The sequence below is a fragment of the Portunus trituberculatus genome, chromosome 50 (genome assembly GCF_017591435.1).
Source record: "Portunus trituberculatus isolate SZX2019 chromosome 50, ASM1759143v1, whole genome shotgun sequence".
In the NCBI taxonomy this organism is placed as follows: domain Eukaryota; kingdom Metazoa; phylum Arthropoda; class Malacostraca; order Decapoda; family Portunidae; genus Portunus; species Portunus trituberculatus.
The window spans coordinates 31,706,567-31,729,375 of NC_059304.1; the positions used below are offsets into that span (position 1 = coordinate 31,706,567).

The window sequence follows — 22,809 nt, forward strand, 5'->3', positions numbered from 1 at the left end:
CGAAGGGGTTACGTTCCTAAAAACACTTCGTTAGCGAAACTTAGTTAAGCGAACCGATTATAACAAGTATAACCCTGATTTGAACTTCCATTGAGAGTAAGCAAAGTGAGAGTGCATCATAGTACAGTAAAGGTTTAATGAAAGTAAAAATTATGAAGTTAAACATTTAGGTAGTTTAATTTAAGTCATTATAATGTACACTAATGTATGTATGTACGTAACTTTATAATGTTGATGATCTTAACTTTATGAAGGGAGGGAAAGTGAAACGGGAAATACACTAACCGGCAACCTGTGGAATGTAAACAAAGTGCGCATCATGGTACTGCATACAAAACTTATGTACCACATTTCCACAAGGCTTTCCATTTTATCCATTGTAGAGTCACAAGTTCTGGTGGTTCTTTTAGCTTGCAAGGAAGATGAGGTCTCACTAGCCTTCTTAATAGAGTATCTTGACTTGAAAATAGTAGACAGTAGATGGAGTCAAGCCATGGTGAGAAGCAATGTTATTAGTTTTCTGGCCTCTCTCTTGTCTGTGAATAATACCTAGCTTCACTTCGAGAATAAGACACTTCCTGGTCTTTTTAGGAACGTTAGGCCACATTGCAGGGTGTTTTGGTGGTAAGTTGAACTAAGGAAGATGAGCTGCTGGTGGCGCTGTTATGTTTTGACTGGGCAGTGAGTGGTGCGTGTGATCTTGATCTTGATGCTACAGGTGACACAGAATTTCTTCTGAGTCAGGCCTTTGTATCGGCAGAGCCTGTGTTGTCCACGAGAGGCTTGATTTTGATCTTTATTCTACAGGTGTCTCAGGATTTCTCCTGAGGCAGGCCTTAGTACCAGCAGCTCCTGATGTATTCAAAAGCCTGTCAGCTTGCATGATACAGTGGGGCTTTCAAATTTGGAAAAAAATTAGCTGGATAAAACTTCGTTAAAGCGAGTTTGGTGTTCGTTAAACGAGCAGATGGTATTAAAATGAAACCTTCATTATAGCGAAATTTCGTTGTGTGAACCTTCGTTAAATGGGGGTTGCTTGTATATATATATATATATATATATATATATATATATATATATATATATATATATATATATATATATATATATATATATATATCTACAGGTTGAACCTCCCAAATCCGGCAACCACCGGTCCCTAGACTTGCCGGACCATGGAAAATTCCGAACTATAGGTGGTCCCCAAAACACCCTCTATATACTTACCCCGCATTTTACAAGTGTAGCTGTAACATTGTTTTGATATATGATAAATGTACATGAAAATATACATGCAGAAGTATATAGAAAAACACGTAAATTAATTTCAACATGGAAAATTTTTGCCTGCGCCATTATCATCTCGCCAGACACAGGGACATTACCAGCGCGCCGAAGCTTTAACCACTGTATGAGAGCACTTTCTAAATCACTGCTTTTACCCTCCTTAAGTGTTCTACGAACCTCCATGTTCTTCTTGTTCTCACACTCACTGTAAAACTTGAGAAGTTGATTTGTCTGCTTTTTTTGTATCATAGACAGTTGATGAGCCAATGTTGTACTGTTGGCATAGGCTCCGCACTGAAACACCTTTATCTAGCTTCCTCAATAGGTCCACTTTCTGTTGCACTGATATTGTCATATGTTTGCACTTTTTCTTTGGTTCACACAAAACACTATCACTTCCTGGTCACTTGGAAGCCATGTTTAGGGGTACATATTACAGAAAAAAAATGTTTATGCACCTGGGAGGTGGTGCTTGCAATGAGTGGCAGCGTGGTACTGATCCAAATGTGACCCAGAATGCCTGGGCTCCAAAACACAGTACAGCCGGCAAATTACTCCGGCCAATTCAAAAATTCCGGCAAACAAAAATTTTGCCAGATTACAGGTGTTGCCTGATGAAAGAATTCCAGATCAAGGAGGTTCAACCTGTATATATATATATATATATATATATATATATATATATATATATATATATATATATATATATATATATATATATCCAGTGTTCCCTCGCTATTTCGCGGTTCGACTTTCGCGGCTTCACTGTTTCGCTTTTTTTATACATACTCATAGATACGTTCTGCAGTGTTTTCGCTATTTCACCGGGTCTGTGGCGTCACTTGTTAATGCTGTAAGTACAGTAATTCCGTAAGTTGGTGTGTAATAACGACGAGAATGTACGTAAAGCACAGTGTGTACATGTATTGTTCGTATACATATGCAGCCTCACCCAACATCTTCCCTTGTCGTATCCAAGGCCCATAGAATAGAAGGTCAACCTTATGTGCAGCTCTAAGGAGATGAACCTGCTGACGTCATAGTGACGTCAGCAGGTTCACCAACAGGGGAGCTTCCTCCCAGGACATGTCTTTTTCGCATGGAAACCTCACGCTCTCCCTCTGTACGCTGAGCAAATCATACTTACCTGGCACAGGAGACAAGTTTTGTGAAGTCTTTTCTGCCTCCTATTATTGCCTCACACCCTCTGCTTGCCAGCAAGTGTCTCTCTCTCTCTCTCTCTCTCTCTCTCTCTCTCTCTCTCTCTCTCTCTCTCTCTCTCTCTCTCTCTCTCTCTCTCTCTCTCTCTCTCTCTCTCTCTCTCTCTCTCTCTCTCTCTCTCTCTCTCTCTCTCTCTTTTGACCATTGTATCATTATCATATTTAATGATCTCAATACTCTTGTTGTTGTTAATTATTGTTATTATTATTATTATTATTATTATTATTATTATTATTATTATTATTACTATTATTAAACTTCTGCTCTTATTATTATTAATATTAATATAGTGTTGCTGTCTTATTATTATTATTATTATTATTATTATTATTATTATTATTATTAATTGTATTAATTTTTACATTACATATATAACTGAGGTAATTTATATCTACACATAGTAATTGAATGGGGACTTCTCAATAACTAGACATCAGAAATTTACTTCTCAATAACTAAACATTAGAAATTTACTAATGTCAAGGTGCAAAATTACCAGGAAAAAAAAAATAATGTTTTCATTTATCACATACTACATACTATATATTACTGATAATTAAAATAGTCACGCACTGCACAACTCGGCATTGTGACCGATGTTGGCGCGAAACAGAGAGAGAATGGGGGAGAGAGCAGCATGTGAATACCTACCAGGCAGTTTGCTAACTGAACCAACATCTCTGCTCTGACTACTTGTGAACCCGCTGATGCCACGGATGAGCATATTAGACCCATTTTGAATGCCTCGTAGGTCGACCTTCTATTCCATGGGCCTTGGTTGTATCTTGCCAGTCTCGTCCATGCTGTTGACTGTCTCCCATACTGTATCTTAGTGTTGTGTTCGCGACAACTTTTTTTGTTTAAGTAGTGATTCGTTAAGCCCTTACAATGCCGCCTAAGCCCTGTGCCCCTGCGAAACCTTCCTCTAGTGAACCCAAGAGGAAGAGGAAGATGATAACCATCAGTGAAAATGTGAAATTTTTGCATAAGATCAAAGAGGGCAAATGAGTGTTACGTATCATGTGAGAGAGAGAGAGAGAGATATTGATTGATTGATTGATTTATTGACAAACTCATACACAAAATTGATATTTTACACTTGTAACTTACAAATATTTGTCCTAATTTTTTTTTTTTTTTTTTCTACCAGTTATATTTCATAAACAAACTCTCTTGAATATTATCACGGTCCTTATTCATATAAATGTAGCACTTCATGTATATATTCACATAAGTTGCGTTCCTTTCCACCAGAGCCTATTAAGTTATAAAAACTGGAAAGATCTAACATATCATACTTCTGTCTCAATTGTCCAGAAAGTGTACAATGCAACAACACATGTGCTTCACTTTCAATGACATTGTCTGGACATGAACACAGTCTGAGTTCTTTTGGTATTGCATTCCTTCTCCCAGTTTCAATTTTTAGATTATGTGACATGAAACTCAATCTACTGAAGGATTGGCGTTTATAATCAGGGATAAAATCCTTACAAGTATAAACTGAATGGACCAAAAGGTCTGGGTTAAGTTCTGTTCTATATGACACATATTTTGAGGCCGTGAAGGGTTTCTCCTGAATCCGCTGAGCTATCTGGATGAGTGGTCTTACATCTGCATTATACCGCAGAGAGAGAGAGAGAGAGAGAGAGAGAGAGAGAGAGAGAGATTAAATGTATACTTACTGTATAAGGTTTTATAATTAAATAGATTTAAGTAAAATACTGTATATGTAAAGTATAAATACTGTTAACATATTTTAAACATTTTGGTACCCACATACACATACATCAAAATTCCTAGGAGCGGGTGGCAAATCCTACTTCTCAGTTTTTCACCTTTCACGATAAACGAGGGATCACTGTATTTGTACCATGGATTTTTACGCTCCATACTAGAGGCCGTGCTCTCACAATGATATATACCTCTTCTCTCTGCAAAAGTCCAATGGACACTGGTGTGGTCAGGTAATGAAGGTTACGCCTTTCGGGCGAGTGTGCTGAGTTGCCAAACGCGGTTAACGTGTTAAGTTGAGATTATAGCATCATTCGAATTAGCAAGAAAATACATTTTATTATGAAGTTTTGGTTAGAAACCATATATCTTAATTTGACAAAAAAAAATTCACTCTAGAAGAAAACAGTGTGTTCCGTCCTGCTCAAGGCAACGGAAAGAATTGACAGAACAGTAAAAAACCAACGGAAATCATTGAAGACGACGGAAAAAGTGCTAATGTGACGCTGCTTTAAGTTCTGCCATCTAGCAATATCGAGGAATCGCTCACGCAGTAGGTTTGACTATGCTTCGGGGCAGCTCCAGATAGTAGCAGTTGTAAGATTAAACGAATACTTACCAAGTATGGTGTTTGATCATAATTTCACGAACATTTTAACTGCGTCACTGAGGTATTACATGAGACGATTGCCATCCATTCTCCACGTCAGCCTTTAGAGAGTAGGTTTGAGGAAGCAGCCAAACAAAAAACCAAGATATAGCATCCTATTGGGTCGGGCGGGCAGGGCATGTAGTACCTCAGTGACGCAATTAAAATGTTCGTGAAATTATGATCAAACATCATACTTGGTAAGTATTCATTTAATCTTACAATTTCACCTCACGACATTTTAACTGACGTCACCACGGTACTCCATGAGAGCTTTAGAGTGATTTCTCAAACCACAAGCAAAAACCATAAGCCCTAAAGAAATCAAAGCCTGAATCAGGCTACAAAGGAACAAGCAAAAAATAGAATCCATGATACCAACCAAAAAAATTTATTTGTCTGAACTGCCCAAGAGTAGAGGCAGAAAGGGTAAGGCAAAACAGTCACAAAACAGGAGACATGTACACATAACCAAAGGACTGGAAGAAAACAAATTTGTGACACAAAAACACAGAGGCCCTATCCTGGGAATAATTACACAATACAGAAGAAGTATGACAAAAACCTATTATACATAAAGTCAGCCCAAACAAAACATGACAAATAAACCCAGAGACATGTGACAAAAAATTCAATGCATAGTGAAAAAACCCAGAATCCAAGAACAAAAGACCACACAGGGTCCACCAGCAAATACATATTAAAAAGTAAACCAAGAACCAGAAGGCACAATCACGTGTAGACACACAAGCACATAAGAAATGGAAGTTATGAAAGAACTGCACTTGCAAAAAGGTTGGATTGTCTCGGTAGAATTTCACAAAAGTGGACTCCCTAGCCCATCCCACAGCAGAAACAATAATGGCCAGAGGAAGCTTAAGGGTGGCTTTGCTGGACGAGGCAGACCTCGTGGAATGAGGGGAAAAAAATAGATAGATCAACACCTGCAGCTCGAATAATATCTTGCGTCCAACAGCTCAAGGTGCCCTGGGAAGCTAATCTTGTAGGTGGTTTAGTAGTAATGAAGAACCTAGTGATCAATCCCCATGAAGACTTGGTTCTCTCTAGGTAGTCAGTAATGGCTGTGTAAACACAAATGGAAATATCTGGGGTGTAAGCATCAAAATTTATCTCAGACAAATGATCACCTGGCCTTGAAGTCTTCAAGTGACACGGGAGGCAGAAACATACATATTCCTAATGTCAAGGAGGTGTAAAGCTTCGCCACGTTGGCCAGATGTCAGTAGCATTATGATTACCAGCTTCCTGGACAATTGAATAGGAGATAAAGCATTGTTGGGACCTAGCTTCTGTAAATGCCTGAAAATTAAATCCGGATCCCAGGTGGTACGACACCGTGACAAAGAAGGTCTCTCCAGGAAAACTCCTTTCAAAAACCTGCTGACTAGCGGATGCTGTTCTGCAGGCTGACCTTGGACCGAGGCGATGGCAGAAACAGCAGACTGAATGCTATTCATGGAACTATAACTGCGCCCTTGTCCCTTCCGAAATTACTCAAGTCATAAAAAACACCAGGTTCGCAACGGCCACAGAAAAGAAATAAAGCAATCTGAGGTAACTTAAAGTAGGCCGAGCTCGAAGGAGCACAGAGGAAAACAACCATGGTCGTGATAAGAAACCAGAACATGATCCAAGCAACTTTCCATCATGGTTTCCAGGATCCGAGGGCTACATAAACATATGTGCAATGATCCGAGGATCATGCCTTCACCAAAGTGCGCAAATAAAAAAGGGGTGAAACCTACCAGGTGAAACTCTGAGGAGAATGCTGGTGAGAACAGCACCACGTAGAGCAGGAAGCTGCTGAGAGCAGTGTGCTGGGCGGGGTGTGGAAGCGAACTGTCATGGGGAATGGATGGCAATCGTCTCATGGAGTACCGTGGTTAAGTCAATTAAAATGTCGTGAGGTGAAATTCCGGATAATGGCGAATACTGTATAAGAAATAAATAGAAATTTTTTTTATTTACCTTTCAGTCACCATGTATTCTATCAGATGATGTCCTTCCTGAGGCTAAGTGACAGTAGGGCTTTTAACCTTTACTCATCTTCCACCGAGTGGGCAGACAAGGACAAGATGTCGTCGTCTGCACTGTCGGAAGCAGATGTAGAAGGGCCAGCTGTAGCAGGTTCGGCACATTTCAATGGTTTAAAGAAAGAGGATATTGAGGAAGGGCCAGCTGTGGCAGGATCGGCAGGTGTGATAGGGACAGCATGTCTAACTGGCTTGAAGAAAGTAGATGGAGGACTGTTTAGTTTTTCTTGTTTTTTCATCATAGATTTTTTGATAAATCTTGACACTTTTCTCTACGTCATGAGCCACTTTGCTACTCCTGGCAGGATTTGGGTCACGTTTCTTCAAGGTTTGGAGAGCTTTTTCAATACCACCAAGACATTCTCTAAGAGTTTTGATGTCCAGGCCATGCACAGGTTCTTCTTCCTCTTCTCCCTCTTTTGCGTCCTGTGATGCCTTGTCTAGCTCTATAAGTTCATCATTTGAAAGAAATTCAGCTTGGCTCTCCAAAAGATCTCGAATATCATCATCATCATCAACTTCATCGAAGCCAGCCCTATGGCACAGATTTACTATGTCGTTTCTGATTGCACCGATGTCGTCTTCAGCGAAGCCTGGAAAGTCATGCACGCATTCTGACCATACTTTATTCCACACCAAGTTCATGGTAGACGTCTTCACTTCGTCCCAAGATGACTTGATGTTATCTAAGGCGTGCTTAATGTTATATGACTTCCACCATTCACTGGTAATGGGCTTGTCAGGCCCATCCGTGCCCTTTATCAGTTGCTGCATGGTTCGCCGCTGGCTTTTAGTGTTTGCCATGATTATTATTAATATATTTGTGCTCACAATAGACCCTTTAGTATTCCATTTATTCATCTAATTAGTAATGCATGTAAATAATATGTAATGCAGTTGAAAAAAAAGTGGGGGGAGGGGGGAGAGATAATAGGCTCCAAGGGTGGTCAAGTTAAAGTCAGTACTGTGAGTGGCACGCCAAGTTCATGGTAGACGTCTTCACTTCGTCCAAAGATGACTTGATGATATCTAAGGCGTGCTTGATGTTATACGACTTCCACCAATCACTGATAGTGGGCTTGCCAGGCCCATCTGTGCCCTTTATCAGTTGCTGCATGGTTCGCCGGTGATAGTAGGCTTGTAGTGTTTGCCATGATTATTATGGATATATTTGTGCTTACAATAGACCCTTTAATATTCCATTTATTCATTTAATTAGTAATGCATGTAAGTAATATGTAATGCAGTTAAAGAAAAGGGGGAAGGGGAAGAGATAATAGGCTCCAAGGGTGGTCAAGTTAAAAGGGGAAATTCGTTAATTTGGTCAAAAAAATTGAAAAATTGGAAACTTGGTACTTGGGTTCGTCTCTGGAGAGGGAAGCCATGGCCGAAGTTGCCAGGCGCATAATGCACTGCTTACCTGGTAATGGCGGGTTTAAAGGGCCGGCTCTTTAAATACCCAAGCGCGCACACGCCCCTTTTTCTTCTAGTCTTTGTTTTGCTTGTATTTATTTCCTTTTTTGAGCTGTTTTATTTATTTTTTTTTTGCGTGATGTACTTGTACGATAGTTTAGGATCAGGCAGTGAGGGTGAGGAAGATGCTAAATCCTCAGTACCAATTGATACAGCCTTAGGAAGTGCGCGTGCCTGCAGCCTACCTGTTGATTGTACTTTACACGTGTTGAGTCCCCAAATTGTGACAATGCCACGTGTAAGTGGTAAAAGAAAGACTCAGGTTTTCATACTAGATATATATAACCTATCAGTGATATGTTATATATTCTAATATGATAATAACAGGGGACCAGGAGCCTGTAAGGCTGACAGGCAAGTGAGAGCTCACCATTCAGAGAGGCTATATAGACGACATTCCCATGATGTAACATGGCCTGAAACTATCTAAACAGCCACTACCAGCCTCCAAGCAGTTGTCAAGGGATTATGTAAGTACATATCTGAGTTTGGTACATATTGGAGTGAGTTATGTGGGGGTTTTGAAGATGTTCACAGAAAAATGCATTTTTCTCGACTTTCAGTTTTTCAGCATATATTGTTGAATAACTTTTTCAGTAATTGGTCAATTTCAAATATTTTGCAGCAAAATGATCAACAACCTCATCTTAACAAATGCCAGCATGATAATGCATGAACTCACTCAAATAAATTTACAACAGGCTTATAAACTCAAATTTTTATGAAAAAAAGGTAACAATTTGGCGTGTAATGAAATTTTTATAACATAGGTTATGTGTATGCCGATGCTAACATTTACTTGATGTTATGTATATTATATGTGGTTAAGAGGAAATTGCCACACTGTTATTAGTTTTGATTTTATAATGGTATTTTGAATTATTTTCTTATCGCCGAAAAAATATTTATTGCAAAAAAACTACGCCACATTTCTGTACCAAATTAACACTGAAGATGTACACCATAAACGTACACCTTGTGTATAAATATTATTGAATTCAGTGAAAAAATAGCAATGGGAGAGCCAAAAAACCGATATTGATATCGAGTCATCGAATTACCACCTTAAGTCAGTACTGTGAGTGGCGGGGAGCTGTGACGTGGATGACATCATCACCCCTGGTCCCCCGCACTGGGCCCTCTCAGGTGACATGAGCATGTACCGTATCTGTGAATTTTTCTTACCATATATCGAATCGAGGGTAGTAATTTCCAAATACTGTGCAGGTGGACCTTGATTTACGAAGGCTTGATTTGCGAAAATTTGAAGTTATGAATAAAATTATTTTTTCCTTTGGCTCGATTTATAAATATAAAATTCGAACTTACGAATAAAAACATTTTGTAGCTTTTTCAAATTTTCAGTGACTTTTATTATCAACCGCCACTGCTACCCACAACAGGACTGTGGGTGGATGACATGTGCGGCCAGGATGACTCACCCATGACTAACAAAGCCATTCAGGAAAAGGCTCTCTCATTATATGAAGACTTGCTTGTGAAGGATACTGAAACTGCAGGACCCAGTGGTAGTATTTCTCATCCACCATTTAATGTCAGTAAAGTGTGGTTGAACAATTTTAAACAACGCTTCAACCTTCACAGCGTCAAGCAGACGGGAGATTATCTTCCTGTGTTTCTTGACATCGTAGCAGAAGGGGGATACACTGCCCAACAAGTGTTCAATGTGGATGAAACAGGACTATATTGGAAGCGGATGCCTACGAAAACAGTGATCTCTAGGAATGAAAAGAAGGCTCCTGGTCACAAAGCGTCCAAAGATGGTGTGTCCTTGCTTTTCAGTGGCAATGCTGCGGGTGACTTTAAGTTGAAGCCTGTATTAATTCACCACTCTGAAAACCCTAGAGTTCTTAAAGGGCATGCCAAAGCGAGTTTGCCTGTGATTTTTCGGTCTAGTAGGAAAGGTTGGATGAACAGTCACACATTTCAAGGCTGATTCACTGATCATTTTTGTCCAGTCATGGAAAGGTACTGCCATCAAAAAAACTTGGCACATAAAGCACTACTATTGGTAGATAATGCTCCTTGCCATCCCACAAACCTCTCAGACCTGTCAGAGAACGTTCGTATGGAGTTCTTACCGAAAAACACCACGGCTTTACTTCAGCCGATGGATCAAGGAATAATCGCCACATTTAAGGCTTATTATTTGAGGCGCACATTAAAAAAAGATGATTGAAGCTGTGGACACTGATAAAAGTCTCTCCATTACACAATGTTGGAAGCAGTTTAATATCAAGGATGGGATTGACATCATTGGAGAGTCATGGAATGAAGTAAAAGAATCAACGATGAATGCAGTGTGGAAGAAAATATGGCCCGAGTGTGTCCACAACTTCAATGGTTCCCTTAGGTGCGTCCTGTGGTTACAGAGGTTGTCAATCTTGCCCATAAAGCAGGGATGGAAGAAGTTGATGAAGAAAATGTCAGTGAACTATTAACCTCACATGAACAAGAACTTACCAATGAAGAACTCATTGCCATAGAACAGGAACGAGCAGTAGAGGAGGAAGCAGCAGCAGCAGAGGAGGAAGACGCCACTCGACAGCACCATCTCACTCGTAAGATTTTAGCTGAGGCTTTCATCAAAATAGAAAGTGGCATGCAAAAAATCGTGAAAGAAGTTTAAAGTTAGAACGCAACATTAAATATGCCCTTGCTGCCTACAAACAGCTGTATCAGGAGAAAGTGCATCAAGCAAGACAAACAAGACTGACATCTTTCTTCAGTGTTACTTCTGCTCCGGCAGACGCCTCAACCTCTGCTGCTACATCAGCCTCACCCACTGCTGCTACAGCTGATAACTTTCCAGACTTATCAGGAGCCACCCTCCCTTCAGCTCTCCAAGATGATGATAATGATGCAGATTCCCCACAAGCCTACTCCATGTCAACACCACCGTCAACCCAGTAACCCCTCACAACCACGCAGTTACCCTGCCATCTCCAGTCTTTCAGCTTTTTATATTTTGTAAGTACAGTAGAGCCTCAACTTTCGCGCCTAATTGGTGCCAAAATATCGGCGCAAAAGTGAAAACCGCGAAAGAGGGGGCATTGACCTTATGGAAAAAATAATAATTGGTTCTGAAGCTATCCATAAAATACTTATATCTCCATATAAATCTGACAAACAAGTACATTCTATTATGAAATACAATTGTACATAAAATAAAAATACCTTACACTGTATGAATGTAGTAATACTTACCAAATATACAAGTATGAGGTGCTTGATGTATGGTTATGGTGGCCACCCTACTGGGGCCCACTGCTGCTGCTGCTGCTGCCGCCGCTGCCGCCGCCGACACTGTCTCCGCCATTCTGCATTTCTTCCTCTTCCAGTCTCTGACGTAACAATTCCACTCTGTGTTGCCTTTCCACATTTGCCATTTGTTCTCGAATAAATCCAGAGAAATCTTCGTCCATGTCGAGCTCAGCATCTTCCGTTGGTTCTGCTCCCTCACCAGCTTCCAAAAGACCCTCTACCACTTCCCTTGGCCTTTGGAGGTAGCGGATGATTAATGCCTGTTGCCCTTCATAAACTTTTTTATTAAAAAGTTCCCCAAAGGTATCAGTGATGGTTTTTAAGCTAGCCAAGATTTTCTGTTTGTGTTCAAAGGCTAAGGGCTCTATCTGTTCAGTCAAGGACTCAAAGTTAAGTAACAATGATGACAGTACAGCGGTTGATGGTGAACGATCTTGCTGAAATTGTTGTTGTTGTTCAGGTTGCTCGATGTGGTCCCCTTCCATGTTGTCCTCCTCCAGCAGGTCTTCAATATTATTTTCTTGGTTGTAGTCAACTAACTCCAGCATTTCCTCCCTTGTAACATCGACAAACCCTGGGCCGTCTCTGCCAACAACTGCTCGGTCTGCTGCCTGTCTCCCTGGGCAGCGATCATCTGTGGGAGTAGCGGTTTTTATGCATGTTATAGGGTGGCGATTGTGATAGTTTCCCAAGCATTAACAAAAGCCTGAACTACCAGCCGGATGTTAAACTGGCGCCAGAATTGTTTTACTGTGACTGTGTCAGATGATGTAGAGGTGCTAGCAAGGTCATCACAGTCATTTTAGCGGTCTGAGGACGATGATGAAGTTGCATGATCATCTGTTTCAAGGTCCTGAAGTTCCTGAAGCTCCTGAAGTTCCGCCTGGCTGTCTGTTGCCTTTCTCATTCTCCCGTGCACGTCTTGATAAAATAGTAATTTAGTGTTGGCAATTACTTCCTGGTCCATGGGCTGAATCCTTGATGTTGTATTTGGGGGCATAGAAACTACTTGTACCGATGGATGGCGGCCTACAAGGAAACGTGCATGCCCTGGTGCATTATCCATGAACAACAACACACGGAAATCCAAATTGTTAGCCTGGCAGTGCGCTTTTGCCTCCGGCACGAAACAGTTATCAAACCAGTCCAGTGATAAAGCAGAGGTCATGTACCCCTTGGCATTTGATCTCCATATGTAGCCCTTAAGTTTGTCCATGTTTGCATTTTTGTAGGGGCAAGGGCACTTAGAGTGATACAGAATTAGGGGTTTCATTCTGTGTTCCATCGGCATTAGCAGTTAGCAATGCAGTAAATCGGTCTTTGGCCATTTTTACTCCACGAGCTTGCTTTTCAGAGACAGAAATAATCGTGGACTTTGGTGATCTTTTCCAGTATACGCCAGTTTCATCAGCGTTATATATTTGCGCCAAGGAATAGTTGCCATCTTTTATCAGTTGTTGGGCTACTGCAGGGAAGCTAGAGGCGGCAGATTCGTCTGCAGACTGGGCCTCACCCTGATAAACCGCATATTTCACCTTCACCTTATTCTTAAAACGATGAAGCCAACCACGGGATGCAGTGAAGGGTGGGGGGTTTTTAAGATTCATTTTCTTGATTACAGCATTGTACAGAACACAGGCTTGGTTCTGAATCTGGGGCCCAGTTACGCTAGCACCTTTATCATTTCGTCGATTTATCAACCTCAATAGATAATGTTCTAAAATTATCATCACTTTGTTATATATAATCAGTAACAGTTTTCACGCTTCTCTCACCCCCAGAATGGTTCCCCACACCACTACGGGTAAAATATTTCTTTGCTAGAGCCAGATTTTTCTTGATTTCACTATTCTGCTTCCTCATACTACGCACTGTAGATTTGGGGACATTGTACATACGACAAATCTCCACGTTTCTAGCACCTTGGTCAATCTGCTGCATTATTTTAGTTTTCATTTCATTATCATACTGCCGCTTTTTCACACCAACTCTGTACTCACGCCTCTTAACTTTCCCTCCTAATTTTGAAGGTCCCGGGCTCTTGCTTTCTTTGCTAGTATCACTAGGGGCGCCCCCCGTACCACCAGGCGCACATGTGGCCATAGTTCGTGAGAATTCGCCTCTGTAGCAGGTAACCAGAAGAGTCAAGGCAGCACGACCATAAAAACAGGTATGAACACAATGGCAGGAAGTGGTAGACTGTGACGAAAACACCGTGACGTCATCCAAGATGGCGGAAAACAGTTGCCGCTCAGCTTGCGGGTAGAGCGGGAAGTTTAAATATCATCGGACACAAGATATCGCGAAACAGAGAATCACGAAAGTGGTTGTCGCAAAAGTTGGGGCTCTACTGTACTAGCATTATATTTATGTACTGTATGTATTTGCATTATCTATTATTATACAAATTAATGTTTTTAATATGTCATAAGTACATTTTGTACAGTGTATCTTTTTTGCGTTATGTGACATTCTAGGGACGTGAGCAGGAACATATCTCGCCTTATATAATGTAAGTCTATGGAGAAAAAAGGCTTGATTTATGAATTTTTGATTTATGAACGGTTTTCCAGGAACGTAACTCATTCGTAAATCAAGGTCTACCAGTAACTGTGAATTTACCATATAAAGAACTACCGTTTAACGAGGACTTACTATATATATATATATATATATATATATATATATATATATATATATATATATATATATATATATATATATATATATATATATATATATATATATATATATATATATATATATATATATATATATATATATATATATATATATATATATATATATATATATATATATATATATATATATATATATATATATATATATATATATATATATATATATATATATATATATATATATATATATATATATATGTGTGTGTGTGTGTGTGTGTGTCTACAAGTAACTTGACTCATGCGATAGGTGTGTTCCAAAAGGCATCGCATATATCAAAATTCATGTAAAACAAACATGTAATTCCCGTAAGAAACAATAGATAATAATTGGGGATGCGGGATGTGGTCCAAAAAAATTCATATAAAATTCTCTATTTATTTGGCTAAATTAACATGTTTTTATTATTTACTATTCTAAATACTAGAAGTGTATTTAATGTAAAGGGAAAAGCAAAAAATAATAAGAGAAACCAAAATGTAATAAAAGAAAACAGCAAAACAAAGAGTATGTAAACACTCACTGTGTCACTGCCTTCACCACTCACACCACAGTCAATCACCATCTTCCTCTGAGCTTTTCCACATTATCAAAAATCCACTTATCAAAAATAACCCCACAGTATAAAAGTAAACACTAGTACAAAATAAGTGCAGGATGCCAATAGAGACGAATTATACAAAGGAGCCCGATTAAATAACAGAAAGGCTGATATTGAGAACCTCAAGAACTATTTTAAAAACCTTAACTGGGAGGAGATGGAAAACTCAGAGAGGGTGCAAGAGAAATGTACCTTATTTTTGGAAATATACAAAACAGGAGTCAGGGAATATGTCCCAAAATATAGACCTAAAGAAGAAGGAAAGATAGATTAGTTTAATGAAAGTTGTGCTAGGGCAAAGGAGAAAAGAGATGGAGCATGGAAAAGGTGGAGGAGAAATAGAAATCCAGAAAATAAGGAAAACTTCAAAGCAGCGAGAAATGAATATGCTAAGGTGAAGTAGGAAGAAGAAAGGAACTATGAAGAGGACATTGTCAAAAATGTAAGGAGCAACCAAAATTGTTCTACAGATTCACAAATGGAAAATTAAGCCAAAAAGAAACAACAGAAATGTTAAAAGGAAAGAACGGGATGGTGAAAGACCCAAAAAGTATGGCAGAACTGTTAAAAAGTAAATTTCAGGAGGTCTTTACTAAGGAATCCAAATTTGAAAGACCACAAGGTAATAGAGAGACTGTTCATATGAAAGAGATTAAAGTAACCAAGCTTGAAATAAAAGAGTTGATGACGGAATTAGATGAAGAGAAGGCAATGGGACCGGATGAATTCTCAGGCAGAATATTAAAAGAATGTAGGGAAGAACTAGCAAGTCCTATATACATCATAAAATGCTCAATAGAAAATGGAACAGTACCAGTAGAAGGGAAAAGAGCTGCGGTGGTTCCTTTATATAAGAAAGGAAGGAAGGAAGATCCTTTAAATTACAGACCAGTATCACTAACTAGTATGATATGCAAGATGTGTGAAAAAGTAATAAAGAAACAATGGATCGAGTTTTTTGAAGACAACAGATTATTACCAAATAGCCAATTTGGTTTTAGAAAAAGTTCGGTCGTGTGTAACAAATTTACTGAGTTTCTACTCTAGAATAGTTGATAGAGTACAAGAGAAAGGGATGGATTGACTGTATTTATTTGGATTTAAAAAAGGCATTTGATAAAGTGCCACATGAAAGATTACTGTGGAAGTTAGAGGAAAAGGGTGGCTTAAAATAAAAGGAAGCACATTGAGATGGATGGAAAATTATTTGAGGGGGAGAGAAATGAGGACGGTAGTTAAAGATATGAAGTCCAAGTGGAGAGCAGTAGAAAGCGAAATGCCACAGGGGTCAGTATTGGCACCAATACTTTTTCTCGTGTATATAAACGACATGCTAGAGCAGGTGTTCCCAACGTTTTGGCACTCGCGACCCCTTACCTAAAAGTTTGGAAGCCATGCGACCCCTTACTTAGGGCTTACTATCAACAGCATATTTTTCCTTTTATTTTCTTTGAAGGAGAGGGAAAGAAACATCTGAAAACATTTAAGAATCCTGTAATTATTCATTAGCTAATTCAATCACATTGGGACAACCAGAATTAACAGAAAGAACATATATTCCTAAAAATAACATAAACATAGATTTGAACAACTATTAAACCCAGGTAGTGTGATACTTGATGTTGCATTTCAGCAGCAAGCTGTGAAATTCGTGGTCGGGCGTTTGTTAGAGCCAGTCTCATGTCATCTCCAACATCCAATCTGTTCCTATTCTTTGTTTTTATATAAACAAGAGTGGAAAATCCTGCCTCACACAAATAGCTAGAAGCAAATGGATCAAGGACACGTAAAGCTGTCATGCTGATTTTGGAGTATGATTGATACATAGCGCACCAGAACTGAGTCATGGATTTCTCCTTGAAGAGATCACAAGCTGAAGAGTTGTTACTTAGATCCAGAAATTCATCTTGGATATCAAGTTCCATACAAAATGGATTCCTTACCAGGGCCTCATGTTCCTGTGATAGCTCAGGGAAGCAATGCTCGACTTCCTTTTCTAGAGACTGAAGATGTTCGATAATCTCATCCTTGAGGAACTGATTGAATTCATTCTGAGACTCGTCCATCACTCCACAAAGTTTTTCAAACATAGCGATATTTCCAAGACTGGTTTTCTGACGCTAGTTCTGCAGTTTGGAAACAAAGGCTCGAAGACTGTCTTGAAAAAGAAGAACATGTGTTTCCCTTCCTTGAAGCTTCATATTGAGCTTGTTCAGCTGGTCAAAAGTTTCTGCCAGGTACGCAACCCTTTCATTCCAGGCTTCATCTTCGAAGTGAACTAGAAGATTTTTTCTCTCTTGAATTTCCAAAAAAAAGCTTTATTTCATCTTTCATTTCAAAGACATGATTAACAACGTTTCCTTTCGACAAGCAATGTACTGCTGTGTAGAAAAGAAGGACTTCGTGGGCTGCATTCATGTCTTTGCATAGTTCTTTAAATAGGCGAGTGTTGAGTGCTTGAGTCTTCACGTAATTTACAATTTTGATTACAGATTTAAGTACTTCCATCAGAGAGGTAGGAAGAGTCCTACTGGCGAGAGCATATCAGTGAGTCATGCAGTGGATGTCCTTTGCTTGAAGTGCTAGCTTCTTAACTCTCAAGTGGAATCCTGATTTCGATCCCAGCATAGCCGGTGCCCCATCAGTACAAACCCCACATACATTTTTCCATTGAAGATCTTCTTTGAAAAAAGTTGAAACTTTTTCCATAACATCATCAGCTTTTGTTGTGGTTTCAAGTGCACTGCAGAATAAAAATTTGTCTTTAATGTCACCTGAATTAATGTATCTCACAAAGACAAGCAACTGAGAACATGAACTTACATCTGTTGACTCGTCGAGCTGAAAGGAGAACAAAGGGGAACTCTTGATTTCAGTCAAAACCTGTTCCTTCACATCTATTGACATTTTAGAGATGCGCCTCTGTATAGTATTATTTGACAGGGCTACTTGCTGCATCTTCTTTGCACTGGCTTCTCCAAGAATAAGATCTGCTTTCATCATGCAGGGTTTAAGAAGTGTTTCTCCAATCGTGTGAGGCTTTTTTTGGTTAGCAATTTTGAGTGCAATTTCAAATGAGACTACGCCCAGCACTTTGCTGCTGAAATGACCCACTTCTGTCGAGTCTTTGGCTTTTAAGACACTGTTCATGCCATTTGAAGAAATCCAAATCCTTCTTTGCGTATTCTGGATGTTTCGTCTCGAGATGACACTTGAGTTTTGATGGTTTCATTGACTCTCCACTCAGGACAGCATGGCACAAAACACACTGTGGTTTCTCGATGTCGTCACTGACAAGCAGAGTGGTGAAGCCAAGGTTGAGGTAGCATTCTGAGCATTTGCACCGTTTAGCCATGGATTCAAATCTGAATATTAGGAATATATTCAATTGAAAAACATACAAAATAACTTAAATAAAATCAAGTTTCCAATCAAAATGTCATATCATAACAGAATGCTTGCCAGACACAACTCACCTCTACTGCTTGCTAAAATGAAATAAAAGTTTTGAATAAGGCACGCTTTGGCCGCTGCAGAACACTGATTACTTGTGGTGGGTGCAGGAAGAGTAATGAATATGATGGGATAAGCATTGGTAGGGAGGAGAGGGAGCATGGCCAGTTGTGCCATTCTTCATCCATCAATCAGCAACTGAGAGAGTGACTCACGTGTCGACAGTGAGCACACACACACACACACACACACACACACACACACACACACACACACACACACACACACACACACACACACACACACACAGTGTTTGTGTCATATTACAGGAAGGGGACTTTAAATAATAAACAGTGGTTTAATAGAAATTGTGAAGAAGCAAAAACAAACAAAGAAAAGGCATGGAAGAAACTTAAGAAAAGCAGTGATGTATTATCAAGGGAAGGCTACAAAACAGCAAGGAATAGATATGTTGAAGTAAGGAGAACAGCACAGAAGGAATATGAACAGAGGGTGGTGGAAAACTGTGATAGTGACCCAAAAATGTTTTACAAATTCATAAATGGAAAACTAAATAAAAGGGAGGCAATAGAAAAGGTAAAAAACGGGGAAGTATATGAAGATGCTGGAGAGATAGCTGAAATTTTGAACGACAACTTTTGCAAAGTGTTTACAAAGGAAGAGCATTTTATGGGAGGAAGGCCTACGGAAATAAAGCAAATGCAGGACATCATGGTTACTAAGGAAGACGTAAGGAAAATTATAAGCAATCTGGATATTAATAAATCAATGGGGCCTGATGGCATATCTGGGAGGTTGCTAAAAGAATGTAAGGATCAATTGTTGAACCCCATATTTGATATTGTGGATACCTCCATACGAACAGGATTAGTCCCGAAAGAGTGGAAAAGAGCTGACATTGTGCCTATATATAAGAATGGTAATAGAATGGAACCGCTAAATTATAGACCAGTATCGTTGACTAGTATATTGTGCAAGGTATGTGAAGAAGTAATTAAAGCTAAGTGGAGTGAGTATCTAGAAAGTGAAAACATTCTGAGTGAAAGGCAGTTTGGTTTCAGAAAAGGAAGATCGTGTGTATCCAATTTATTATGTTTTTATTCAAGAGTGACTGACATACTGCAACATAGAGAGGGATGGGTGGATGCTATCTACCTGGACTTGAGAAAGGCCTATGATAAAGTACCACACAATAGACTGATGTGGAAACTAAAGATGACTGGAGGAGTAAATGATAAACTAGCAAAATGGATGGAAAATTACTTAATGGGAAGAGAAATGAGAACAGTGGTGAGAGGAAAGAAGTCCGAGTGGAAGAAGGTAACCAGTGGAGTTCCACAAGGGTCAATGCTGGGTTCCATCATGTTTTTGATTTATGTTAATGATATGCCAGTAGGAATTGACAGTTATATAAACATGTTTGTGGACGATACTAAAATTATGAGGAGAGTAAAGAATGTGGAAGATTGTAACAAGTTACAGGAAGATCTTAATAAAATATATGAGTGGAGTAAAGAGTGGCAGATGGAATTTAATATAGACAAGACCCATGTTATGAAAACGGGAAGAAGCAGATACAGACCAAACTGGGATTACAGACTGGGTGATGAGAAAATTAAAGAGACCAATGAGGAGAAAGACTTAGGAGTAACCGTGCAAAACACTTTGTCACCGGAAAAACACATTAACAAGATTTTTGGGAAAATATACAACGTGCTTCAAAATATTGGCCTTGCATTCCACTACCTAGATGAAGGAATGATGAAGAAGATATTATGCACCTTAATAAGACCCCAGCTAGAATATGCAGCATGTGTCTGGTCACTGCATATGAAGAAAAATGTGAAGAAGGTAGAAAGGGTACAAAGGCTGGCAACAAGTAATTATCTCCGAGGACATGGAAAAAAGCTAATAAAGGACATCTGTCTAAATGATGTGAGAAAATACAGTTTCCCGCATCGTAGCATTGATAAGTGGAATAAACTCAGCTGTCATGTCGTTGATGCGGTGTGTGTCAATCAGATGAAAGAGAGATATGACAGGAATGGACAAGGAGACAGGACACAAAGAGCTTAGCTCGGGCCCTGTAATACACAAATAGGTAAATACAAATAGGTAAATACACCGTCGCTGTCGCTGAGAGAGGACAGCTCGTCTCCGGCTGCGGACGGGAAGAAGGATAATACCTATGGTGTTACAGGGCCCGGGTAACTCTAAGTTAGTGTCCTGTTAATGTCCTACTGTCGCTTAGTGTTGAAAGTGAGGGATATGGAGAGTGATCCCTGAGAGGAGAATGTGGGTGGTGATTGTTTTGGCTGTAATCAGCTGACGATAACAAAAATGGCGTCTAGACAAGCTAGAGACTTTGAAGGTTTTATTACTACGCCAAAAGGACTGGAGAAACTAGATATGGATGCAAGAATCCAGGCACTGGAAAGTAAGTTCCTAAACATTTTGTCCATAGAAGAAAAACTGGATAGAGTTCTAGCCGAGAATGATTCGTTCAAAAAAGAGATCTATTTGTTAACGTTAGCGAATAAAGAGCTATTGAAGGAAAAAGTAGAGATGGAGAAAGAAAACCAACAACTAAGGAAACAATGTGAAGAGATGAAGGCTAAACTCATGGAAATGGAGATAAAAATATCCGAAGGGGACTTGAGAAAGGAGGAATGCCTTAATCTAATTGATACGAGGATGAAAGAAGTGAACCATGAACATCAGGAGGTACAAAGGTAGTTTAGGGAGATAGTAAAAAAGCAGGAAGAGGAAAATAAAGGGATTACGCAGAGGGAAATGGTAAAGGCACTAAAGGAAAATGAGTATGTGGTGAGAGATATTGCTGAAAAGAAAAAATGTGTGATCATAATAGGATTGCGGGAGGAAACTAACAGGAACTGGCAGGACAGGAGGGATAAGGAAAATGACAGGATTAAGTCTTTACTGAACAAGATCTCTGTGGAAGAAGAGGACCTATATGCTGAGGTAGAAGAAAGTGTGAGATTGGTAGCTTTTGAGGAAGGCAAGAATAGACCATTAAAATTGAAATTAAAGTCTCAGGTGGCAGCAGAGGCCTTGTTGAGGAGGGCTTGGAAACTTAAGGACTGAGGAAACCAAAACAATTTACATAAGAAGAAATATGTCACAAGATGAGCGAATGAAAATGAAGGAGCTTGTAACTGAAGTGAAGGAGAAGAATGATGAAAGAACAGAGGAGGAAAAGAACAAGTTTTTTTGGAGGATGAGAAATGGGAGGCTAAAGAAGTGGTGGATAAAACAGACGGAATAGGCAATACATTGAAGAATGAGACTAGGAATGGAATAAAAGTGACTTACACGAACATAGATAGATTTCTGTCTTAAGAGGCTAGAATGTATGGATTACCTAAGAAATAACGAACCGGACATAATGTGTGTAGTGGAGCCAAAGCTAATGCCCGAAATAAAGCTAGACTGGTTTGTTGTAAAACACTACAAAGTATGGAGAAATGATAGGAAAAATAAAGGAGGTGGTGGTATAATGGTTCTTACTAAGGAAGATCTGATAGTGAAGGAGGTGAACTATAGTAAGAGTAATGAGGAAGTGATAAGTATGCTTATAACAGATGGCAAGAGAGACATTAATATTATAACAGTATACATACCACCCAGAACCAGTGCTTGGGAATATGAACAGTACCAATTGGTGATTAGAAATACTCTAGACAGAATGAAACAAGAACTCATCAGAAAGGATAGAGTGATGATAGTTGGAGACTTTAATTGCAAAGAAATAGTGTGGGAAGACTATGAAGTAGTGAACGGTGGTGAGTGGGCAGAAGAATTGTTAAAGGTAGCAACAAATAACTTGATGACACAGTGGGTGAGATCACCAACAAGGTGCAGGGGACAAGATGTTGCAGCAAGGTTGGATTTGGTATTTACCAGGGGAATCTCTCTAAAGGAGGAAATTGAACATGAATGTCCCTTGGGGAAAAGCGATCATTATGTCCTAAGCTTTGAGCTGGATACGGAATTAAGCACGAATAAGATTGTGGAAAGCAGGGAGGAAAAATTAAATTATACTAGGGCAAATTATAACCATATAAGGGAGTTCTTTAATGAAATTGACTGGTCCGTGGTATACCAGGAAAGGGATATGCAATTGAAATACGATAAATTTATGGATTTGTATAACTCTGCTGTGAAAAAGTTTGTGCCATATCACAGAAAGAGGACTTTAAATAATAAACAGTGGTTTAATAGAAATTGTGAAGAAGCAAAAAAGAACAAAGAAAAGGCATGGAAGAAACTTAAGAAAAACAGTGATGTATTATCAAGGGAAGTCTACAAAA

At 39.3% G+C, this 22,809-nt stretch overlaps 2 protein-coding genes across 7 annotated transcripts in view; one reads left to right on the forward strand and one right to left on the reverse strand.

Annotated features, from left to right (window-relative positions):
• The window catches only part of LOC123500151 (N-acetylglucosamine-6-sulfatase-like), a 298,128-nt gene that overhangs the window by 101,944 nt on the left and 173,375 nt on the right, over positions 1 to 22,809 (forward strand). The window lies entirely within an intron of this gene.
• LOC123500153 (protein ZBED8-like) lies at positions 17,523 to 18,753 on the reverse strand. Its single transcript, XM_045248841.1, is given in 2 exon segments — positions 17,523 to 18,086; positions 18,088 to 18,753. Coding segments are annotated over 2 exon segments (810 nt in total). The 5' UTR covers positions 18,360 to 18,753; the 3' UTR covers positions 17,523 to 17,548.